The sequence below is a fragment of the Cyphomyrmex costatus genome, unplaced genomic scaffold (assembly GCF_001594065.2).
Source record: "Cyphomyrmex costatus isolate MS0001 unplaced genomic scaffold, Ccosl1.0 scaffold639, whole genome shotgun sequence".
In the NCBI taxonomy this organism is placed as follows: domain Eukaryota; kingdom Metazoa; phylum Arthropoda; class Insecta; order Hymenoptera; family Formicidae; genus Cyphomyrmex; species Cyphomyrmex costatus.
The window spans coordinates 509,837-530,760 of record NW_017280199.1 but is presented as its reverse complement, the minus strand read 5'-3'; the positions used below and the strand labels follow the sequence as shown (position 1 = coordinate 530,760).

General features: G+C 34.5%; 3 protein-coding genes across 3 annotated transcripts; 2 read left to right on the top strand and 1 right to left on the bottom strand.

Moving 5' to 3' along the window:
• The first annotated feature begins 710 nt into the window (after positions 1-710).
• Positions 711-1,142, top strand: LOC108779902 (histone H2B). The gene has a single exon (XM_018547451.1). It carries the CDS (start codon positions 771-773, stop codon positions 1,140-1,142), a length of 372 nt encoding a protein of 123 aa, XP_018402953.1. The 5' UTR covers positions 711-770.
• Positions 1,143-1,876: 734 nt separating this feature from the next.
• U4-U6-60K (U4-U6 small nuclear riboprotein factor 60K) lies at positions 1,877-5,010 on the top strand. Its single transcript, XM_018547402.1, has 6 exons — positions 1,877-1,914; positions 1,998-2,034; positions 2,178-2,769; positions 3,485-3,862; positions 3,945-4,158; positions 4,475-5,010. Exons 3-6 carry the CDS (start codon positions 2,241-2,243, stop codon positions 4,926-4,928), a joined length of 1,575 nt encoding a protein of 524 aa, XP_018402904.1. The 5' UTR covers positions 1,877-1,914; positions 1,998-2,034; positions 2,178-2,240; the 3' UTR covers positions 4,929-5,010.
• Positions 5,011-6,183: 1,173 nt separating this feature from the next.
• On the bottom strand, positions 6,184-16,223 carry P5CS (Delta[1]-pyrroline-5-carboxylate synthase). Its single transcript, XM_018547390.1, has 6 exons — positions 15,769-16,223; positions 11,419-11,764; positions 8,595-9,242; positions 7,568-8,385; positions 6,701-6,991; positions 6,184-6,482 (listed from the first exon to the last, which is right to left on the bottom strand). The coding sequence occupies exons 1-6, from the start codon at positions 15,865-15,867 to the stop codon at positions 6,315-6,317; spliced, it is 2,370 nt and encodes a 789-aa protein (XP_018402892.1). The 5' UTR covers positions 15,868-16,223; the 3' UTR covers positions 6,184-6,314.
• Between the last annotated feature and the right edge of the window lie 4,701 nt (positions 16,224-20,924).

Sequence of the window (20,924 nt, the reverse complement as noted above, 5' to 3'; positions counted from 1 at the left end):
ATTCAATGGCATACAAATCGAGTTTGTCTCTAACGATTATGCACAAATCTTGTCGACGGTTGCCTTTTGCACAATTCAGTGAATTATTTTGTTCTTGTTTAATGTTGACAAACAAGAATGTAATGATTCATTGTGTTACACTGAAATTGAGAGTCTTCGTGCGTCTTCATTGGGAAACGCCCCTTGTATCGGTGCATGAAACTGTCTAGTGAATTTACAATTCGAAAGCGTTCATCAGTGATGTAAGATAAGCTATGCGAGGATATTTAGATTTGTTGTTGAAATTAATACGCTAATATTTTAAACATTTCAATTATAATCAGCAGTAGAGAATAACGATGCCGTTGTATTTCTTGTCCATCTGGTAAAACACATTTATTACTTAATAATGAAGTCAAATCTCTTTCTCTTCTCTCTAATATATTATCGAACATAATCACGATATATTAATAAGTAAAATTAAAAGACTGGAGTTCAGGCATGCAGCATAATTAGATATTTCGTTAAGGAGTTGAGAAAAAAAATTATATCGAAGAGCACGAAGGGAAGAAAGACAGAATGCGAGTAACGCTTGGCAACACCGAGCGTCAACCAATAACGTGCGGCGTAGCCAGAGGAGCGCTGCTCGCACGTGATTGGTGCGCTGCAGGCGACACTTTTCGCTATATATACCGCGTTTTGCGAGCCGACGGTCATTCGAGCCTCGATCGTCGTGTCGTGTACGTCACGTTGGATTCGAAGTACGAAAACTTTCATTGAGAAGAGCGACAATGCCACCGAAAGCTAGCGGCAAAGCGGTGAAAAAAGCCGGCAAGGCTCAGAAGAACATCAGTAAAACTGATAAGAAGAAAAAGAGGAAGAGGAAGGAGAGTTATGCGATCTACATCTACAAGGTGTTGAAACAAGTCCATCCCGACACCGGAATCTCCAGTAAGGCGATGAGTATTATGAATAGCTTCGTGAACGATGTTTTCGAACGCATCGCAGCCGAGGCGTCTCGTCTGGCTCATTACAACAAACGTTCCACGATCACGTCTCGGGAGATTCAAACTGCCGTGAGGCTCCTTCTTCCCGGAGAATTGGCGAAGCACGCTGTCAGCGAAGGCACAAAGGCAGTCACCAAGTACACTAGTTCGAAGTGAACTGCTATTACAAAAACGGCCCTTTTCAGGGCCACCAAATGACTCGTTACATTGGATATTTTCTTTATGCTTGAAACAATTTTTTAATTTAATCCCATATATAATCTCTTAATTAAATTAAATTCCTTAAACTTAAACGATCATCATTCCAAAATTGTTCTTATATTTTATTTTCCTGCCATATCCTCACATTTTTCAATCTAATATTTGAATTGTTAAATAAACTTAAATGCAAATGTTAAATATATCGATTTGCAATTGCACGAAATAAAAACATTCATAAATTAAATTATGAAGGAAATAAAAAGTTGAATAATTCATATTGCCATGCGCTTTGTGTGAAATTGTGTTATATTACAAATTATAACTTTCTTATAAATTCACGTACTTTCATTATATTCATGTTTTATGAATGAAAAATTAGTCGAATTGTTTAGTAATAGACTATATACATAATTAGAATAGATTAGTAATATATGATATATTGATATACATAATTATGATTTGATTATATCGAAGATATTTTACATTAAAAATTGATTATTTTATTCTCTCTTAATGTTATTCTCTGAACGTTTTTAACAATTAATAAAATAATTTATATCAAAAAAGTAAGATAATTTTACATTATTTTTTTCATTGTTTTGTTAACCTTATTTATAAACTAATTTTGGTCATTTCGATATAAATCGATCGTCTGAATAAACCAGGTTGAAGGTTAAATACCGCTAAAAGTGCCCAATGTGAACTGAACCGAGTCATACGGATGTGTGTAAGTACTTATCGTTTAAAGAATGTGTAAACATCTCAAAACATACATTGTAAAATTTTTTAAAGTACATGTAAATGTTGCAGATAACTGCAGATTGTATTTACCTTAATTATATATAACGTAAGTATTATTAGCAATAAAATATATATAAAAGTTAGGTTAGGATTTCTATACCAGTATTTCAATCAGTATTCTTACTGTTTCTCGATATATTCCATTGCTTGTAAATTTGCTTGATAATAATCTTTGTAATATATTCACAGTCAAATAAAACGGAGGGATTTTCTACATCACGTCCAAAAATAGGAGGATCATAACCTCCTAAAATGTCCGACGACGAGGATTTGGTCTACGTTAAAAAGCAGAAAACTGTCCATTATGGTTCATTGGAGGAGGCAGAACGGGCACGACTTGCAGCTGTCGTCGAAACTGCGGATGAAGAAAAAGATGTCACAAATGCAAATGATGTCAGCAGCAATGTTTCTGCTTCAGCAGGAAATGTACATATTTCGAATGAGTACATGGAGCTCGAGGACGAAATGTCCAAAGATCGGCAGGCATTATTGGAAGAATTTGAACGTAGAAAAAAGGCTAGACAAATTAATGTTTCTACAGATGATTCCGAAGTAAAGAAACACTTAAGACAATTGGGTGAACCCATTTGTCTCTTTGGAGAAGGCCCAGCAGATAGAAGGACAAGATTAAGAGAATTATTAGCTAGCGTGGGAGAGGATGCTATTAAAAAGAAACACGAAGAAGAAGAAAAACCATCTCATCCAATCGAAAAGGATACAGAATCAACTTGGTATCACGAGGGACCAGATTCTTTGCAAATTGCACGATCGTGGATAGCAGGTAGGTTATACTTAAATCAGAAATTGCCAGAAAAATCATTAGATGGAAAAAATTTAGGACTTCATCAATGGAACAATCTGGCAAAAACTATAATAATAACTATTATGTAGTACTAAAAAATAGATTCGTAATACTTTATGCAGAAAATATTTTTGTTTTAATAAATCATACTAATCATGATGGTTTTAAAGAAAAACGAAGTAAACCAATAGTAATAAAATCTTATAATAAAATATTTTTTAACTTAAGTTAATGTGTAAAATACTTTTTCAAAACAAAAACTTTAGAGATAATAATGTAATTAGAGTTTATATTAATTTTTATTTTAATTATAGTTGTTCAAGATATATGTAGATAATGTTAACAAGTTTCCTAATATTTTGTGACAAGAAACTAAATTATTTGTTACATACATTTTTTAACGGATTTTACTTTGGATGAAGCTTAAATTGAAAAACACTTAATTGACACAAAACCAGAATAGTGATATTGAAATACTGAATAAGAATAGCAATAATAAAATTTTTTATTTATTTTATTGTTTTTAATAGAAAAGTTTCCAACAGTTTCTTTTTCTGGAAAATACTAGATTTTACTACTGTGACATAAGCTTAAAAAATGTATTCACCATAAATTAAATTCATATAAAAATGCAAATGTTAAAAATCTCTCCTTTTTAATACAAGCATTGTATTTAACTTTTATATATTTACAGCTTATTCGTTGCCCAGAGCAAAGGCACGACTGGATAAGGCAAGGCAAGATTTATTATTACCAGCTGCAACTCGCACAGCCAAAAGACAAGAACTTTTGAAAAAGTTGCAAGCATTGAGCATTTATTGCTCTCAAATCGGTGATAGGAGGCCTATTTCCTTTTGTCAGTTTAGCCCTAATTCAAAAATCCTTGCTACAGCTTCATGGTCAGGCTTATGCAAGTTATGGTCTGTACCTGACTGTACTTTGTTACGTACTTTACATGGACACAATTGTAATGTTGGCTGTATTGTTTTTCACCCAAAAGCTACAATAACCGAAGATGTGGTCGGTGATAATGCAGAAACAACTTGCGTGCTGGCATCGTGTGCAGCAGACGGTATGCAACCGATACATATTATTATAAATAAAACAAAATTTTATGATAATGTTATAAAATTTATATCTACATTTTATAATAGGTACTGTGAAACTGTGGGGTGGTGGCACTGGCGAAGAACCATTAGCAGAGGTGGAAGGACATGAACCTCACAGAGTTTCCAGGATAGCTTTCCATCCATCCGGACGATTTCTTGGTACATGTTGTTACGACGCATCTTGGCGATTATGGGATTTGGAACAACAAGCGGAAGTACTTCACCAAGAAGGTCATGCTAGAGCAGTATACTGTATTAGGTATATTTTTTCGCATATATTGTTTAATTAATTATATATCGATCTAAGTGAAAAAACTAATAAAGCTAATGAGAACCATTCGCTGTTATTAGTGCGATCAAATATAATTTTTAATAATAATACGATGAATACAATACTAAAACTATAGTTTTATATTAAAATTATAGTTTTATATTAAAAATTATATTTGATCGCACTAATAACAGCGAATTGTTCTCATTAGCCTTAATTTTTTCACTTAGATTTTTTCGAGAGTTAACTTTTTATTGATTTGATATATCGATCTATTTTTATTATGTATTACGTGTTCATTTAGTTTTCAATGTGATGGAAGCGTTTGCGCCACAGGCGGTCATGACTCTTTTGGCAGAGTATGGGATTTGCGTACCGGCAGATGTATAATGTTTATGGAGGGTCATCTAACATCCCTCTTTGGCATCGATTTCTCACCAAATGGTTTTCATATAGCGACAGCGAGCGAGGATAATACCTGCAAGATATGGGATTTGCGAAAGCGAACTTGTATATACACGATACCAGCACATACCAATTTGCTGTCCGACGTGAAGTACCAAAAAATAGAAGGACAATATTTGGTTACTGCATCTTATGATAACACAGCCAAAATTTGGTCCAACAAAACATGGCAGCCTCTTAAGATGTTACCAGGTCACGATGGAAAAGTCATGTCCGTTGATGTATCGCCCGATCATAAGTTTATTGCAACCAGTTCGTACGATAGAACTTTTAAATTATGGGCCCCAGAATAAAATATGTGAGAAAGTATTTCTTCTCAACAGTTATTTTAGAAATACTATAAAAATTCTTCTTGGTATTTCTTTAATAAAAATGTTGCATAAATTTATGAAATATTCATTGTAAAAAATATCTGGGTCCTTATTCTTGAAAAGAGATTATACGAGTGAGGGAGAGAGAGAAAAGGAGAGACAGAGACAGAGAGACTAATAGTACGCGTATACTCCAATATTTCCCTAGTTTTCCGTTTCTTTTCAAAAATAGGGACCTAATTTATTTATCATATATATTCCGATCTTATGGACGTAAATTATTATATTAATTTTACATTACGAATATGTAATTTTGTACAAATTTTTATAAAAATTAATTATCTGAAAATATGTTTTTTATATTAGAAATGTATTTCTTTTTTATTCGCTGATTATGTAGCTTATTTGCATTTCGAAATTTACAAGAATATTATTAACGTTCGCACAACGCGCGCGTTTCAGAAAAATATGTCTTCCGTGAAATAGGTTTTATAATCGCGTATAAACTTTTGACGTTATTTATAACTGGGGCAGCTGTTCGTTCAATAGGCGCTGTTGTGCCAACGTTTATATCGTTCTCGGCAAAGAGTCGCGAATCCGTTAAATGTAGGATCCTAACTCTCCTGCCTAGGTTTACCGAGTTGATTTCAAGATGAGTACTGGAAGAGAAGGACTTTGCTACTGTTACATTATTAACAAACTTTCGAAATTTTGGAAACGACAATACATCCTTTAGAACTTCTGTTATGAATCTGCATTCTACTGACAGAACTTCTTTTTAACACGTAACTTATCTATGTGATTGAAGTTTAGACTGTTTGGAGCGTTCGTGGAGCGAAAATTAAAAATAATTTATTTTATTTATTTGTATTCAAGTCTTGATATTATGTATATATACATATAGTGCATATTTTTCATATATGATAAAGAATAACATATTCTTTAAATTTATAATAATTAGTAATATTAATTTCCTAATATTTCATTGTTAAATATATTAAAAATTATACTTTTATAAGTCTATAGTTACAATTATTTTTAAACTGTTACTATGAAATATCGAGCTATTTTTACTCCATAAAAGCAAAAATTTTATATTTTATAAATATTTTATAAATATTTTCATTGTCAATTTTGTCGACTTACAAAATTACAATTTTAAATTTTAATTTAATACCTATACATATATTAAGAATGATTAAAAATAATAGTATTTTTCTTATTCTATCATGCTTGATTTCGATTTATACTTTCTCATGTTCGTTGTGTATTGTGCTATTCTTTCAAAAAAGTTCATTCGTAGTATTTTATTAAATGATATTCTAGGTAACCCGAGATCACACACACACATAGTTCGAAGCGATCGATTCATATTGATTCTGTGAGAGGTAAGGATTGATGAAGCCAAGTTCTGCTACCTCCTTCAGCGAAATCCGCAGCCGCGTGTCCATCACCTCTTAAAATCCATTTCGTCGTTAAAAGCCCATCCACTCCTACTGGACCACGTGCGTGGATACGTGTCGTGGAAATACCGACCTTCAAAAAATTATATATATGTATATATTATATATAAACAATGATTTTATTTATAGCTTATAAATTACAACACACACTTATATTCTTACACTTTTAAAAACATACATTATAATAATACATAAAACATATAATTGAACACGCTGTTTCAAGTAATATTATAAATGAAAAGTTTTTTTCGTTTTTTATGAAAATACTAGTTTTAGTCTTGGAAATTTTACCTCCGCTCCAAGACCGAATCTATAGCCATCTGCAAATCTAGTACTAGCATTATGGAAGACACATGCACTATCCACCTCTCTCTGGAAATGCGCCGCTGTGCTGGCGCGTTCGGTGACAATAACATCGGTATGGTTACTACCGTATTTATGAATATGGCTGATGGCGTCATCGACATCTGAAACCACCTCTATGGTGCATTCAAGTGCGCCATATTCGGTTCGCATGCTTTTGGCGGCAGGCGGACCAAAAGTCAATAGCTCTCTTAGTTTTGGACCGGAATTGATTTTTACCTGGAAAATATTATCGTTTTATACATTCAAACGAGACATTCGTAATAAAGTTAAAAATGTTAAGCAATAATATAAGTTCGATTATTGCCATCGACAGGAAAAGTTTTAATAAATTTTATTTAAAAAAAAATATAATGGAACGTTACATACATCAATACATTATACATATATATGGGACTAGAAAATTTTCTTCAATTTATGTTTCAAGAAAATATGTCAGGAAAGCCAATTTTTTCTACTCCGTCTTAAAAAAGTTAATATATGTCTTGGATCAGTACAAACTTGAGTACAAACTTTTGACATTTTGTGAAATCCCAATGAAAAGTTCTTAATAAAAGTTCTACTTACGAATTACGAACGTAAAATACATCAAATACTGTAGCATGATACGAAACAAGAAGTTAAGAAAAAAAAAAAGCTTCAGCCTTTGGATTTTTCGGAATTATTAATAGCATAAATTTTTTGATCCTCTTAAAAAATTAATTCCAAAAAATAAAAAACTAAGATGATATATACATTTACAATCATATATATATATTTTTTTCGGATACTCAATCTCGGAAAAAGCTGACTCACCCCTTCTTTATGCAACATGCTGCACACGTCACTAAAGAAGCTGCTGTTCATCAGACTTTCATGTATCAATAACGTCTCCATAGCATTGCACGCGGCAGGATAATCGCACTTGGAGTCTTTGATGATTCTCATAGCCTTCTCTACATCCGTGTCCTTATCAACATAAACGTGACAGATACCCTCGGCATGTCCTAAAACGGGTATGTGCTTAGACTGCCCCTGGATCGTGCGGACCAAGTCCGAGCTACCGCGGGGAATAATGAGATCTATGTGTTTTTCCATCGAGAGAAGATCGCCCACGTCTTCCCTCGTGGAGACGAGCGAAATAGCGTTCGAAGCGCTGAACTTCTCCAACGCCTCCTTTACAAGCATCATCAAATATTTGTTGCTGTGGGAGGCTTCCTTGCCACCTTTCAGGAGAAGTCCATTAGCGCTGGACATGGCCAGGGCGGCTACCTGGGGCAAGCTGTCCGGCCTCGATTCGAAGATCACCAACAGCACACCTATGGGCACCGTTATTTGCTCCAAATCTAAGCCATCAGCTAATCTAGTCCTACGAATTACGCGACCAACATTGTTTAACGAATCGTTCGCGATTTGATGCAGACCGTAACTTAAGGACTTGAGCTTTGCCGGGGTTAAAGACAAACGCGATAATAAAGCCTTTGCCAGATTCTTTTTGCTCGCGGCTTCCAAGTCCAGTGAATTTGCTGAGAGAATATCGGATTGTCTGGACTCGAGCAAACCTGCGAGGATCTTGATGCACTCGGCTCGTTCCTCCGGGCGTAACGCTTGTAGCACTCTACTGCCGATACGGGCTGAAATTTTATTCGCATTTATAAATACATATATGGTAAATACATACAGTTGTTCAAATATCGAGATAAGATAAATATAAAAGCATCACAAGTTAAAATCAGGATCGTTTAAATCGCGTTAAACTACCGTTTTATTCTCCAATTTATATATGTATAAGATTCTTAAATAGACACAAGATATCATAAAGTCAAAAGTTAAACTATATTACCATTTTCAGCGATCACCTCGACAGGTATGGACGAACCAGCAGCCTGAGTGAAGAACGTTCCGATTTTCCTGCCTGACATGATGCTCTTAATAGCCTTCTCCTGCGTACCATTGCAGATGACGACTGCCACACCACGATCCATTGCCCAGAGAGCGGCGTTGACCTTTGAGTCCATGCCGCCTGTGCCTACTTTCGACTTTTGTCCGAACTTGATAGTACCTCTTAGATCGGAGCTGAAGGTGTGCAACATCTTAGCCCCATCCTGCCAAGGAGGAAGATTATAGATACCGTCAACGTCACTCATAAGAACTAGCAAATCTGCTTGGACTTCGGCCGCCAGCATAGCCGCCAGGGAATCGTTGTCCTTAATGGATATTCCTCGTCTACCACCACCGCCAGCGACTTCCTCATCGACGTCTGGTGGCGGAGACACCGCGTCATTCGTGTTGATGATCGGCACGATGTTCAAGCTGATCAGTTCACTTAATGTGCTGAAGAGATTTTTCCGTGTCTCCTCGTTATAAAAGTCGGGCTTAGTTACAAGTACTTGAGCAATCTTGACTCCGTATTGGGCGAACATCGCGTCGTAGAGAGACATGAGACCTGATTGACCTACTGCGGCCGCTGCTCTAGGTTCCAACATGGTTCCTGCATGAATATATTATCAAAGATGTAAGTTACTCAACGTCTTTTAAAGTCTTACTTTAGGGATAATGCCGACAAGAAAGAGCATAACTAAACGATTGTTGGAATAATTAAACGCAACTTTGGAGAAACGTACCGTTACAACTGTCTAGTACAATTAGACGATTTTTTGAATAATTAAAAACAGATTTTATAGAAATGTTACTACGAAAGTGAGAAAACGAGTGAACTATTGACAAGACATTGAAGAAAATTGCTCTCGGACGTGCGCATCGATCGGAAGATGCACTCGACGAGATTCCTAGGACAAATAGAATCCCACAGGAATTCGTCGTAGTTTGGGTAGTTGTTAGCTCAATCTATATATATATATATATATATATAGAGAGAGAGAGAGAGAGAGAGAGATAGACCGGACATTGTCGACTTGGCGGGTTGCCTAGACAGGTATTCGAAACTACTATCGGAACATTAACACCTCCTGCCTGGGTATTCTTACAGACAGTTGAATTTATGGACAACGACTCGTTTTTCTTCTTTCTAAAAGAATCTTCAAATCGCCATTTATTATTTTAAAAAAGAAGCTCATTACCGTCTCTTGACGGTACAATTTATTATGAAGCTTCTCATGTTTTTTCATTGTACATATTTTAGATAGAATACACATGCGCTATTTTTCTCTAAGCTCTGTAATTCTTTAATGACTAGATGGAGATATTAAAGTATACATATAGCTCAAGGTTGATTCGCTCGTCTATCTCGTAAAAGTATTAATATCTAGCTTGTGAATTGTTTAAACTGTATTGTTTCTATTCTTTAAATATGTACTAAATCAATGAATCGTTAATGAGGAATAATATTGATTGTGCAATATTAATAAGAGCATTTCTATCACGCATATCAGCGGAGAGGAAGTTCGTTACAGAGGAACTTATTGTTTTTCTGAGGGTTGATGCATATTAAATGTTCCCATGAAACATTTGTTTCCATATGAGAATAATAATTTATGCAATGAATAAATTATTATTCGTGCTTTGCCAACAGCGAAATTTTATTAACTTTTCTAAATTAATATTTACTTTTTTTATGAATAAATAACCAAACTTTTTAACGCCAAAATTTATTTTAAAGTTAACATATTTTACATAATTAAAAAATATAATTTACTCTATATTATACATATATATATAAAGGAATGTATGATATAATTATCATATGTAATGCTCTCTGAGATGGCCATTTTATAATAGTAACATTATATCTGATAATATATGCAAAATAACCATCTATTAGCGAGCCCTGAGCGATATTACACGTGCTTCAAAGTTAATATGTTTAATAATGCTACCTACGTAAACTCGGAGTGAAAATTAGGTTGAGATAAAACAAACTACATTTTTTAAATTTCATTATAATTCCTTTGTGCATATAACTCGCAGTGTATATTCTTAATTAAAATTATGAAAACATTATTGACTAGGAACATCACATTTGACTGGTCTTTTAAAGGGAAATAATGTTAACTACAAGATTATCGCTCATTCCGGTCTCAATTATGCTAATGGCAATTTACCCATGTACGTACATATGTATATACAAAATTCATCCCTTATCATTGATGCATGAAAATAATAATTAAAGCGAGCGTCTAGTGAGTGCGTCGTACCCTAGATATTGTATCAGATGGACGAACGTGTGTGCAAGAGAACATGAAATTGGTGCAGGAGTATGCTGTGCCAATTACTGCGTTCAACATTGGCGTTTTAGTGGTCCATCTTGCAGGAAGAGTAAAGGAGATAAGGTTTATTACTTATATGAAATATAGGTCAACTTAAATTTAGGAACTTGTGATCAATAGTCTTTGAACTTTGAACACGTTTAGAGTCTAAGTAAACAGTATTTTTATGAGATTACACAATCTCATCAACGCTAAATTGTCAGCGTGAAATTTAAATGAATATTAGAAGTAATAATATCCGGTAATAAACGTTTATACAAACAGAAAATTTGTGTGCGTTAGTATAATTTCATATTATTATTACAAAATACAACATCATATATAAATTCAGTTACCCTGGTAATTATTTTATTAATTATTCTAATCAAAATAATTTCCAAAAATAATTTCCAGGCACAACGTTAAATGAAATGCTACTATTAGAACAAAGAAATAATATACCTGCGTGTTCCCGCGTGTGATCAGTGGGGCTCAGGGTCTCTCTCATCGACATGGACATTAAAAGCTCTTGGGTGAGCTTTTGCTTGCCAAACGCGACCGCTCCACTAGTCACCATGACGCATTCGCGGCCGTCGATCTGACATTCAGCTACCTGTTCGACGATAGACGCCAGACGTCCAAGAGCCAGACCGTGTTCATCCTCTCTCGTTATAACGCCGCTACCAAGCTTGATTACCAGTCGACGGGCGTATTTCAATTCGCTGCGCTCCGTAAAGGTCTGTTGCCTTCGTGGTCTCTCCGATGTTTGCAGGTCTCTCCGCACGTATCCTTGCGACACGCCATTACTCTTGAAAAGTTTTTCATGACAAATAAGATAAAATCGTGGTAAGAAAATAAACGTAAATAAAAATAGAGAAACGGATAAAGTTCTGAATAAATTATTGTTTCAATGGAAAAATGGTTTACTGTATTAAATATTGTCTGATAACTACTAAAACATCTTACTTGTTAAACTACTTAACATCTTACTTGTTAAATGTAAGTAAGATGTTATTAGCGACTGCTTTCTACGTTCAAGTAGCAAAGAAGTCTGGCATTGTTGAAAAGTTGGATCCTTTATCGAAGAAATTATGAAGTTATAACGATGTAAGATACTATAGTGGAAATTAGTGCTAAAACGAGAATGGAGAGACTCGGGCCAGAGTTCTGTTTATGCTCACACACACAATTAGATACATTATATTTATTTGAAAATACGTATGCTATATCTAATAAAGTTTAAAAGAATGTCTAAAGTTAAATTACGTACGTAAGCTGATTTTTCTCATTGTTAGTTAAAGTACTTAAAACGTGTGGTATTTTCCAAGAGTTGCTTAAATATAAGATTATTATTACGTCTTATCTTGATACATACACACATACATGTGTATATCTATTTGACGATGTTATTGATTTATTGTTTTTATTACATATTTAATGAACTATTTATCTAATGTAATTGCATTTGCAGATACAATATAAAACAAATTTTATTTAAATTTTTCTATAACTTTTATGTATATCTTTTACAATTATGAATATTAATTAATTAATTAAAAGACTAAATTAAACACTTTGAAGTTTATTGCAACATTCCTTAGGAGAACCGAAACAAATAAAAAAAATGTATTTGATAAATATTAAAGATTTTATCTGTATCACGCTTTTAATTAAGATGTACATTATGCCAAGAAATTAAAAAATTATCTATTCTGCTTTCCAAAGGTAAGCAATTTTTCAAGAGAGTATACTTTGCCAAAAATGGTTGCAATGAGATGACACAAAAAGCGTTTTAAAATTTAAAGTCAACTTTTTGGATTGATAATTTAAATATTCGACTGACTTTTTTATGAAGTTACACAGATACAAATAGAGATCCGTCTGAAATTTTTATGAATTTTACAAAATACGATGGCGTGAACTAAAAATTGTAAAAATAGTTTACAGCGAAAGTTTACTTTCGAAAGAGCGAAGCTTTACGTTTAATTTACACATTCAAGCGTTGTATAATTTTTTTTTAGTTACTCTCTCTCAACAGTAAAGCTTATTTTTTATTTTCATTATTTACAAAAGATAAACAAAGAAGCGCTTAATATTTAGAAAAATGAATAAAAGTTTAAATTTTGTCTTTAAAATGCACCTATCATATATATATATATATATATACACACAGATTACACAGTATACATAATACATGAAGCGTAAATCCGATCGTACAACCTCCACATATTGCACGACGCGCGACAGGTTTGATGCGATAGTATTGAGCAAACTTTGTTTTGCCTAAAGTCATTATTTCGAACACGAAAGATAGATTATATTAAGATCACAGTATTCTTAATGTTTCTCGTCGGGATATATCAGGTTGAATAATAACGTGTTAATCATTTAATTTTTAGCGCTTCATTTAAACAAAATATATATGTAAAAGTGTTTTTATATTGAAAAATATGATAGATGCACCTTAAAAATAAAAAAAACTTGAACCTTTTTAAAACTAATAAGAGAACAGGGCTACGAGTCATAGATTCGTTAAAATCTTAATTTTTTTTTTATTTTTTTTATTCTAATATATTGCGAAGATTATCACGTAATGTTGGCGTTTCGTCTCGGCTTCCACTACTGGACTCATCAGTAAGGTATTGTAATGGAACCTTAGACGCCGGTGTAAGTTATTAAATAGAGAACCTTTTTATTTTTTTTTTTTTAGGAAATGCAGAGCGATACTCTGTTCGTCTTTTGTGAGCAATTAAAGTAAAAGGACTCTTTTTGTTTAAATGTTAAATAATTTTGTAAAAAATCGTATAAAGCTTAATAAGTGCGCAAATTCAAAATAAAGATTCACTCTTTCAAAATCTGTGCTTTTGTGTGTGGTTTTTAATTTACGTTATAAAATTTTAAATTTATAATAAATTTTCAGATTTGACAGATCTCCATTTATATCCACATAACTTCGTAAAAAATTCATTATCTAACTACCAATTTAAAAAGTAGAAACTTCAAGCTTTAAAATGTTTTATAAATCATCTTATTATGATTATTTTTAACAAAGCTGCATTTTTTAAAAATTTGTCTGTTTTTGAAAGGCAGAGAGAAAGAATAGGTGCTCCTTCAACTTTTTCGGAGTAGCATGTATCAATAAAATTATCTCTATAATGGCTCACACACACACACACACACACACACACACACACACACACACACACACACACACACACACACACACACACACACACACACACATTATAATATTGATAGTTTTATTCAGTTGTAAAAATAACTTCATGTTAATAAATTATCTAAAAAGCTTCATAAAAAATGATAATATATCTGTTTACAATCTGTCTGTATGATTCTCCGTATCTTCTATTTTCTCACCGTACACTTGATAACGTAACAGTTAACTCAGATTAATAAAATCCACAACACTTAGGATCTCATGTACTTTCCACGTGCAGACGAATGTCTTTTCAATATGAAAACAAACACAATTACTCGTGACATAAACGTGGCTTTCGCAACTGCAGGGATGTTCCGTTACGCGATTACCAATTGCGCGTTATAAATCAAATCGTAACCCGCTTATCTTTGCGTTCTATTTTTATCAGTTTCTGGCTATATATTATTCGAGATAGAGAGAGAAGTGCAATTTTCCACACGTGTATGCGACAGATATTTTATTGCAGCACCGATGACAAAGAAGAATTGTGCACAATGAATTGAAAAATAATACAGTGATGTATGTAATTACCTATTAGACAAATGGGTTTTATCTTGTTAATTACTGTGTCTCTAAAAAAAAGTTTATTAATTTAGAAAGTGCGCACTGTCGATTAAAACAATTTTAATTTATTACAATTCAAGAGAATAACGTTATATTTGTCATTTTATTATATTATTACCGATATCATTATTTACTCCTTTTTTAATTCTCTGGCACAAAAGATATTTCTTGTATCTCACTGCATATTCAGCTTTAAAACACTCTGAGCGGTATGAAACATTCATGATTAAAATGAGGATTACATGCATATAATGAATACCTTGACAATAAACTTTGAATTTTTTATCCTTTCTCCTTATCTACATTTTTAGACTTATATGTAATAAATAAGTGTCATTATCTATCCGATATAACGTATTTTACTGGTGGTAAATGTCATTCGACTTGGATACGCATTCGACGGCTGTCTATCCAACATCCATGCTTTATCAATGTGGCGTGTCATGTGCTGCATTATCACGGTTTAACTCTGGTATATGGAACACTTGCGACATATACGAACGTATCGATACCCCCTGTAAACTGTGTCAGCTATCGGCAAAATTGGCAAAATCATTTTTCGACTTGCAGGTCTGTATGCATGTTCAACGATAGTGGACAAGCGAGCACGTTCATTTCCAGGAGGTGAAGTTTTATCGACAGACAACTATTTGTCGTACCGCACGTTCGTATCGGTGGTACAACGTAATGGAAGTCGTTATACACGTCGATCCACGTTGTGTATGCTTTTCTTAAAGCCATTTCGAAACCGTCTCTGTATCGTATACTTCACAGGCTTAGGGAACTGATATACTGTACCGACATAATATCGATAAGCTTTAAAACATGCGCGATAGGAAATCTGTGAGCCAAGACGTCGTCGATGAATACTCACGTAAAACTATGTATCACAATTTCTCGAATTTATAATCGGTTGCGTTTTAATTAACAACGTTATCTCGTTAGAGGCCGAATATATCCCAATGAATAGATCGCTTTCTCTGTTAAATAGTGTAGGATGAAGTCATACATATAATAACTTCACGTACTGTTTGCTGCAGCAAGCGCGGTCCTATGAACGACGACATCAGTCTTAGGGGTGTATAACTGAGTCGAGTGGATCTTGTTAGTAACAGAATCGAGTACATGGTTTCCCAATATCTTCTTCAAAGCGCGATTAATTCAGTCCTGCCTCCTCCCTCTCTCTCTCTCTCTCTCTCTCTCTCTCTCTTTTTTCAATAAATTTTCAAAAAATTTTGAAAAATTCTGGAGTCATTTGAAAAACTTGTTCAAACAACTATTGATTATTTATTTATTATTTTGGAAAATGCTCACCCAGATCGCGCGTGAAAAGGTCGTTTACTTAGCGCAACAAAATAGATAGAAAAAAAGAAAAGCTGTCAGTGTTCGACTGCGTGTTGTGGATATCCACCAGCGAGGGAAAAAATGCCAATGCGATGTCAAGTAGGACGGTCTGACTTGTTTACCGATTCTAATTCCGGGTTGAATCGTAGCAGAGAAAAAAGGGAAACGAGAAGAAACGGATCGCGGCGCGAGACGAGAGAGGAGAGACGAGACTGATATGTTGTACCTCGTTACCGAGGTACAGCGGCCGCAGCGATGGTCAACGACATACTGCTGCTTTCTGCACGAAATCACTTTGAAAGACGTCGTTATCGCGGTTAGATTAGAAACGCGTCAAGTAAACGAAGCGTGCCAGGGAGAAAGCCAGAGGGAGGAATCTCTTCCGCCGGGGAAATCTATCTAGACAACTTCGCGCACGTCACGCTCGACCTTACGCGTTCCGAACGTTTTTCCGAACATTTCTCAACCGTGATTTCAGGATCACGCAAAAATTCGAGTTTATATAGACGAGAATTGCCTTTGTGAACGATCTGCCTTGGCGAACTTCGACCCCGAAGATTGCGATTCGCGAGCAAACAGCATTACTCTGATTATATATATATATATATATATATATATATATATATACTCATTCTTTTTCGACTTTGCATCACGGCTTATGTGTAAGCAAATTGATCTATATTCGATAAAGCTGATCGAATGTCGCATGACGAGGCAACATTTTCATGCGTATGATGCATATTATGCAACGTATACAATTCAATATTTACACGTACACTTCCTACTCTATCGTCATTCTGTTAATTGGTAATAATAAATGATATACTGCTGATCATCACGTGGAATCTAAAATGATTTAAAGTGATACGTGCACATGTGTGTGTGTGTGTGTATAAATATATATATATATATTATATGTATATGTACACACACATATATGGATGTATTTAAGTGTTACGTTTGGTGAGACCTATCGTGCTTGAGACATATATTATTACTACTCGTATTTTCCAAGATTTTTATCGGATTTATAACTGACCACGTGTCATTACATCATACATAACGTGATAGATACTATATGTGTTATTTTACTCAATACTTACACAATATATTATAATAGTATTTAGTTCATGTTTTTATGTATTTTATTAAAACTCCGTCATGCTTTTGATCGATGATACGTAAAGTTACGACGTTAGTTATGTCGGGTAGGACGATGTGACTTGTTTACCGACTATCTTCTTAAGTTCGTGTCACACTATATATTAAACGACGTCTAAAATAGATTTAAATGCTTAAAACTGAAGCTTTAAATTATAACGAATCATATAGGCAATTATTTTCCTCACATGTGACTGTAATTCGTCAATTTCACGGTTTAAAGTTTAGTCTTAAGTTTTACTACTTAAAATCTCATTGTGATACCGCTTTAAGTGCATTCGGGGAAATGCTATTAGTGCTATTAGAGCTATTATGTTATAACATCCTTGTTTTACATCTAATGAACGATGAAGATAGAATTATACAATAGCGCTAATAGTGTCTCTCCAAATGCATCTATTGTGGATGCGGATTGGATTATGAGCTGCCAATCGTTGATCAACTAATCAAATTGATTAATCAACGATTCACTGTTAATAAACCAAATCCAATTTGCATTTATAATGCACGGTGTGATACGGTCTTTATGAATGCAATAATTCGGACTACTAGAATGCATTTTCACAAATAAATTTTGCTCGTTTACGGTCCCCGTAGAATATGAATACCACGGAAAAAGAATTTCTCTCGTGGGAAAATTATTACATACCGCAACGAAAAAACAGAAAATGGGAAAAGTAGATTTTAGAAATTTTTCAAATAAAAACATCTCTCTTTTTCGACATATTTAGAGCTTATTTCTCATATGTAAAGTAATAAAACGCGAGGAGGACGCATGTCTTTCAACAAATATAAGCGGTGTTGCACAAATCGTGTAGTTACAAGATGTTTATAGACTTTCACGTATAAACGGAAAATAAATAATCAGATATGTATGTGAAATTTATCTCTTGTTATTCTATCAATGAAATTAACAATGTCACAATATATGTCATAATATTGGCTGATAATATTAAATCAATTATTCGCTCAAATAAATTTGTGCGCAAACAGGAGTACATAATTCATATGTACATAAGTGGCGTGAAAATTACAGTGAATCTATATCAACAAAAATCCGTCGATGAAGAGGCTATGGTCAGCAAGAAGGCTTGACAGGCAAATAATCGAAAATTATCCTTCTTGCTTCTATACTTTTAACTTATAAATAATCCTCTTTAGGATCCCTTGTCGCGAGCGGTTTACAAGTTGAATGGAAGCTTATACAAAGGTATACAATGGGAATGCTTCCATAACGCTGTCCGAGTCTGATAAAATCCCTGTAACCACGCTCTTCCGCGTATAACGCGTAATTCTTGAATAAATTTCTACGAACCGCTTTAACTTCTGTTTATTTAATAGGCTCGCTATAATAAACTTTAATGAACAAACTTGGAGCTCTGCGAGAATGATTAGCCTACTTAAGAGTTCCGATCGGTATATTAAACATGAGGAGTCCCAAGTATACTGCAAATATATTTGATCATGAATTTGTAATAAGTAAATCAAGTAAATTACTTGAAGCTTATCACATTAATATCTTTCATAGAGGAAGGAGCGAAATATGTTTGTATAATCCATACATGTATACATATCGCAATTTGTTTTGATAAATCTGCGATAGAGTATAAATCATATGACGTGATAATACATCCAACCAAATGCCAATATCGGCATACAGTATGTCCTTCTCATTATCAAACGTATTGTAAGCGCGGAACTATCTATTCGTTATTGTCAGCGATCTGTCTCGATTGATAGAGAAGCGTTTGAATGCCTTCGGTAGTTTACTTGGTTGTATCGATTTGTCTGTTACGTGACGCCGATCCTCATTGAACATTTTCTCTATTAGCTTTCGTATTCACAACTTGTAAACCACTCGCAACGAGAGAAACCTAGAGAGAACTAATTATTAGTTAAAAACGAACGTAAGAAAGGATAACCTTTGACTATCGCTGCGCTTATCAGACATTCCTTTTTTCAATTATAATTCCGTCTCGTTGATAAATTATTTTTTATAATTTCTACATGATTCACATACGCATGAACTATGTGCTTCTGTATTATGAATCAAAAAGATTCAAAGCTGCTTACACGTCATAAATTACTGTGGGTAACTGTAATGTAGTAATATACTGTTAAAAGATAAGAAGATAATATAATATTTTATATTTTTCATTTTATATAGATATAGAATACAAATCCCCTGTGCAAATCCATTTGCGACGATGACGTAGTAATAGTAAAAAGTTGACAGGTAGCAGATTGTGCTGGTTTTCGTTTTTGTTATAAATATTCTAACTTTGTACTGATAAAACTTTCGTAGAATTTGAATATGTAAATAAGTGTATTACATAGTTTTCGATAGCAGTACACCGTTCTTAGCGTAGTCTTTGAGAAGCTTTTACAGTGTAAAATACTTGAAAGTATAATCTCCTTATCTCCTACCATTTATAAAGTTAGAAATTCTATGAAATGACATTCATGTTCTCCAGAATCAGATAATGTGAGAAAAGCAGATTGCTTTAACAGAATCTCAATTTAAATGTAAAATGGAAATTAAATAAAATATAAAGTATTTGATTTTAATGTTGACATTTAAAAAATTCCGAAAAAGAGAGAATAGTGTTTAATTAAATTTTCAGTTCTAAGAGAAATCTATTTTAAAATAAGCAGAAGTTTCGTTATAAATGGTTTTGATACTGACACGACCTGTGCATCTTTTATATATATATAATATTTCGCAACACAGATAACATATACTTGTTTAGGTTCTCATCATGCAGACTAATTAAAGCCAGATAAGAAAGTCCGGCACAACTCCAACACTGTGCGCATTTCCGTGTAACTTTACCAAATTCAACCGACTGCTATTGTAAACCATGGTGCAACACTTCGGCAAACAAAATGTGAGCTGCCGAAGAGGAAAAAAAATGATTAGACGACCAAGCACGAGGTTAACGACATACGACAAGAAGTTTCTGCACCCACGGAATGATATCGCGCGGTAGAAAAGTGGGATAGAGATAAAGATAGATAGCTAGAGAGAGAGAGAGAGAGAGAGAGAGAGAGAGAGATAGAGAGAGAGAGAGAGAGAGAGAGAGAGAGAGAGAGAGAGAGAGAGAGAGTGAGATGTAAAAACGAGAAAGAGAAAAAAGAGAGAGAGAGAGAGAGACAGCAACGGTGGCGCGCGCGACGCGTTTACAAAATGCCACCCCTTTCTTTCATCCCCCTCACGCGAGCAGCATCCTCATCAACGCTAGTCTCTTTAACTATATCTCGTTTTTACCCTTTCCGCCGGATCCTCTCTGTCCTCTCTCTCTTCTTCACCTCTCGCAGACAACGAGAGAAAGAGAGAGAGCGTGAGAGAATTTCTCGCGTTCGACGGAAACCTGCGCAAAGCGACGACGACGGTGCGCTCAAACGAGGAGCAGCATCGGGTGGACGCGCGGTGGCGGTTGGCGTCGTCAGTCGTAGCGAACGAGCGAGCGTGGGAGAGCGTCCGATCGAGAGGGAGGAGGACCGAGGGAAGCTGCGGGTGGCTGCGGGTGGCTGCGGGTACCCGACGAGAGCGAGAGAATACGCCGCGCCGCGCCGCGCGCGCGGCAACCGATCGGACGAAGAAGCGTGGAGCGGGGGCGAAACGGTCGAGAGAGAAAGAAAAAGAGAGCGGGAAAGGGGGAGAGGGGGAGGGAGGGAG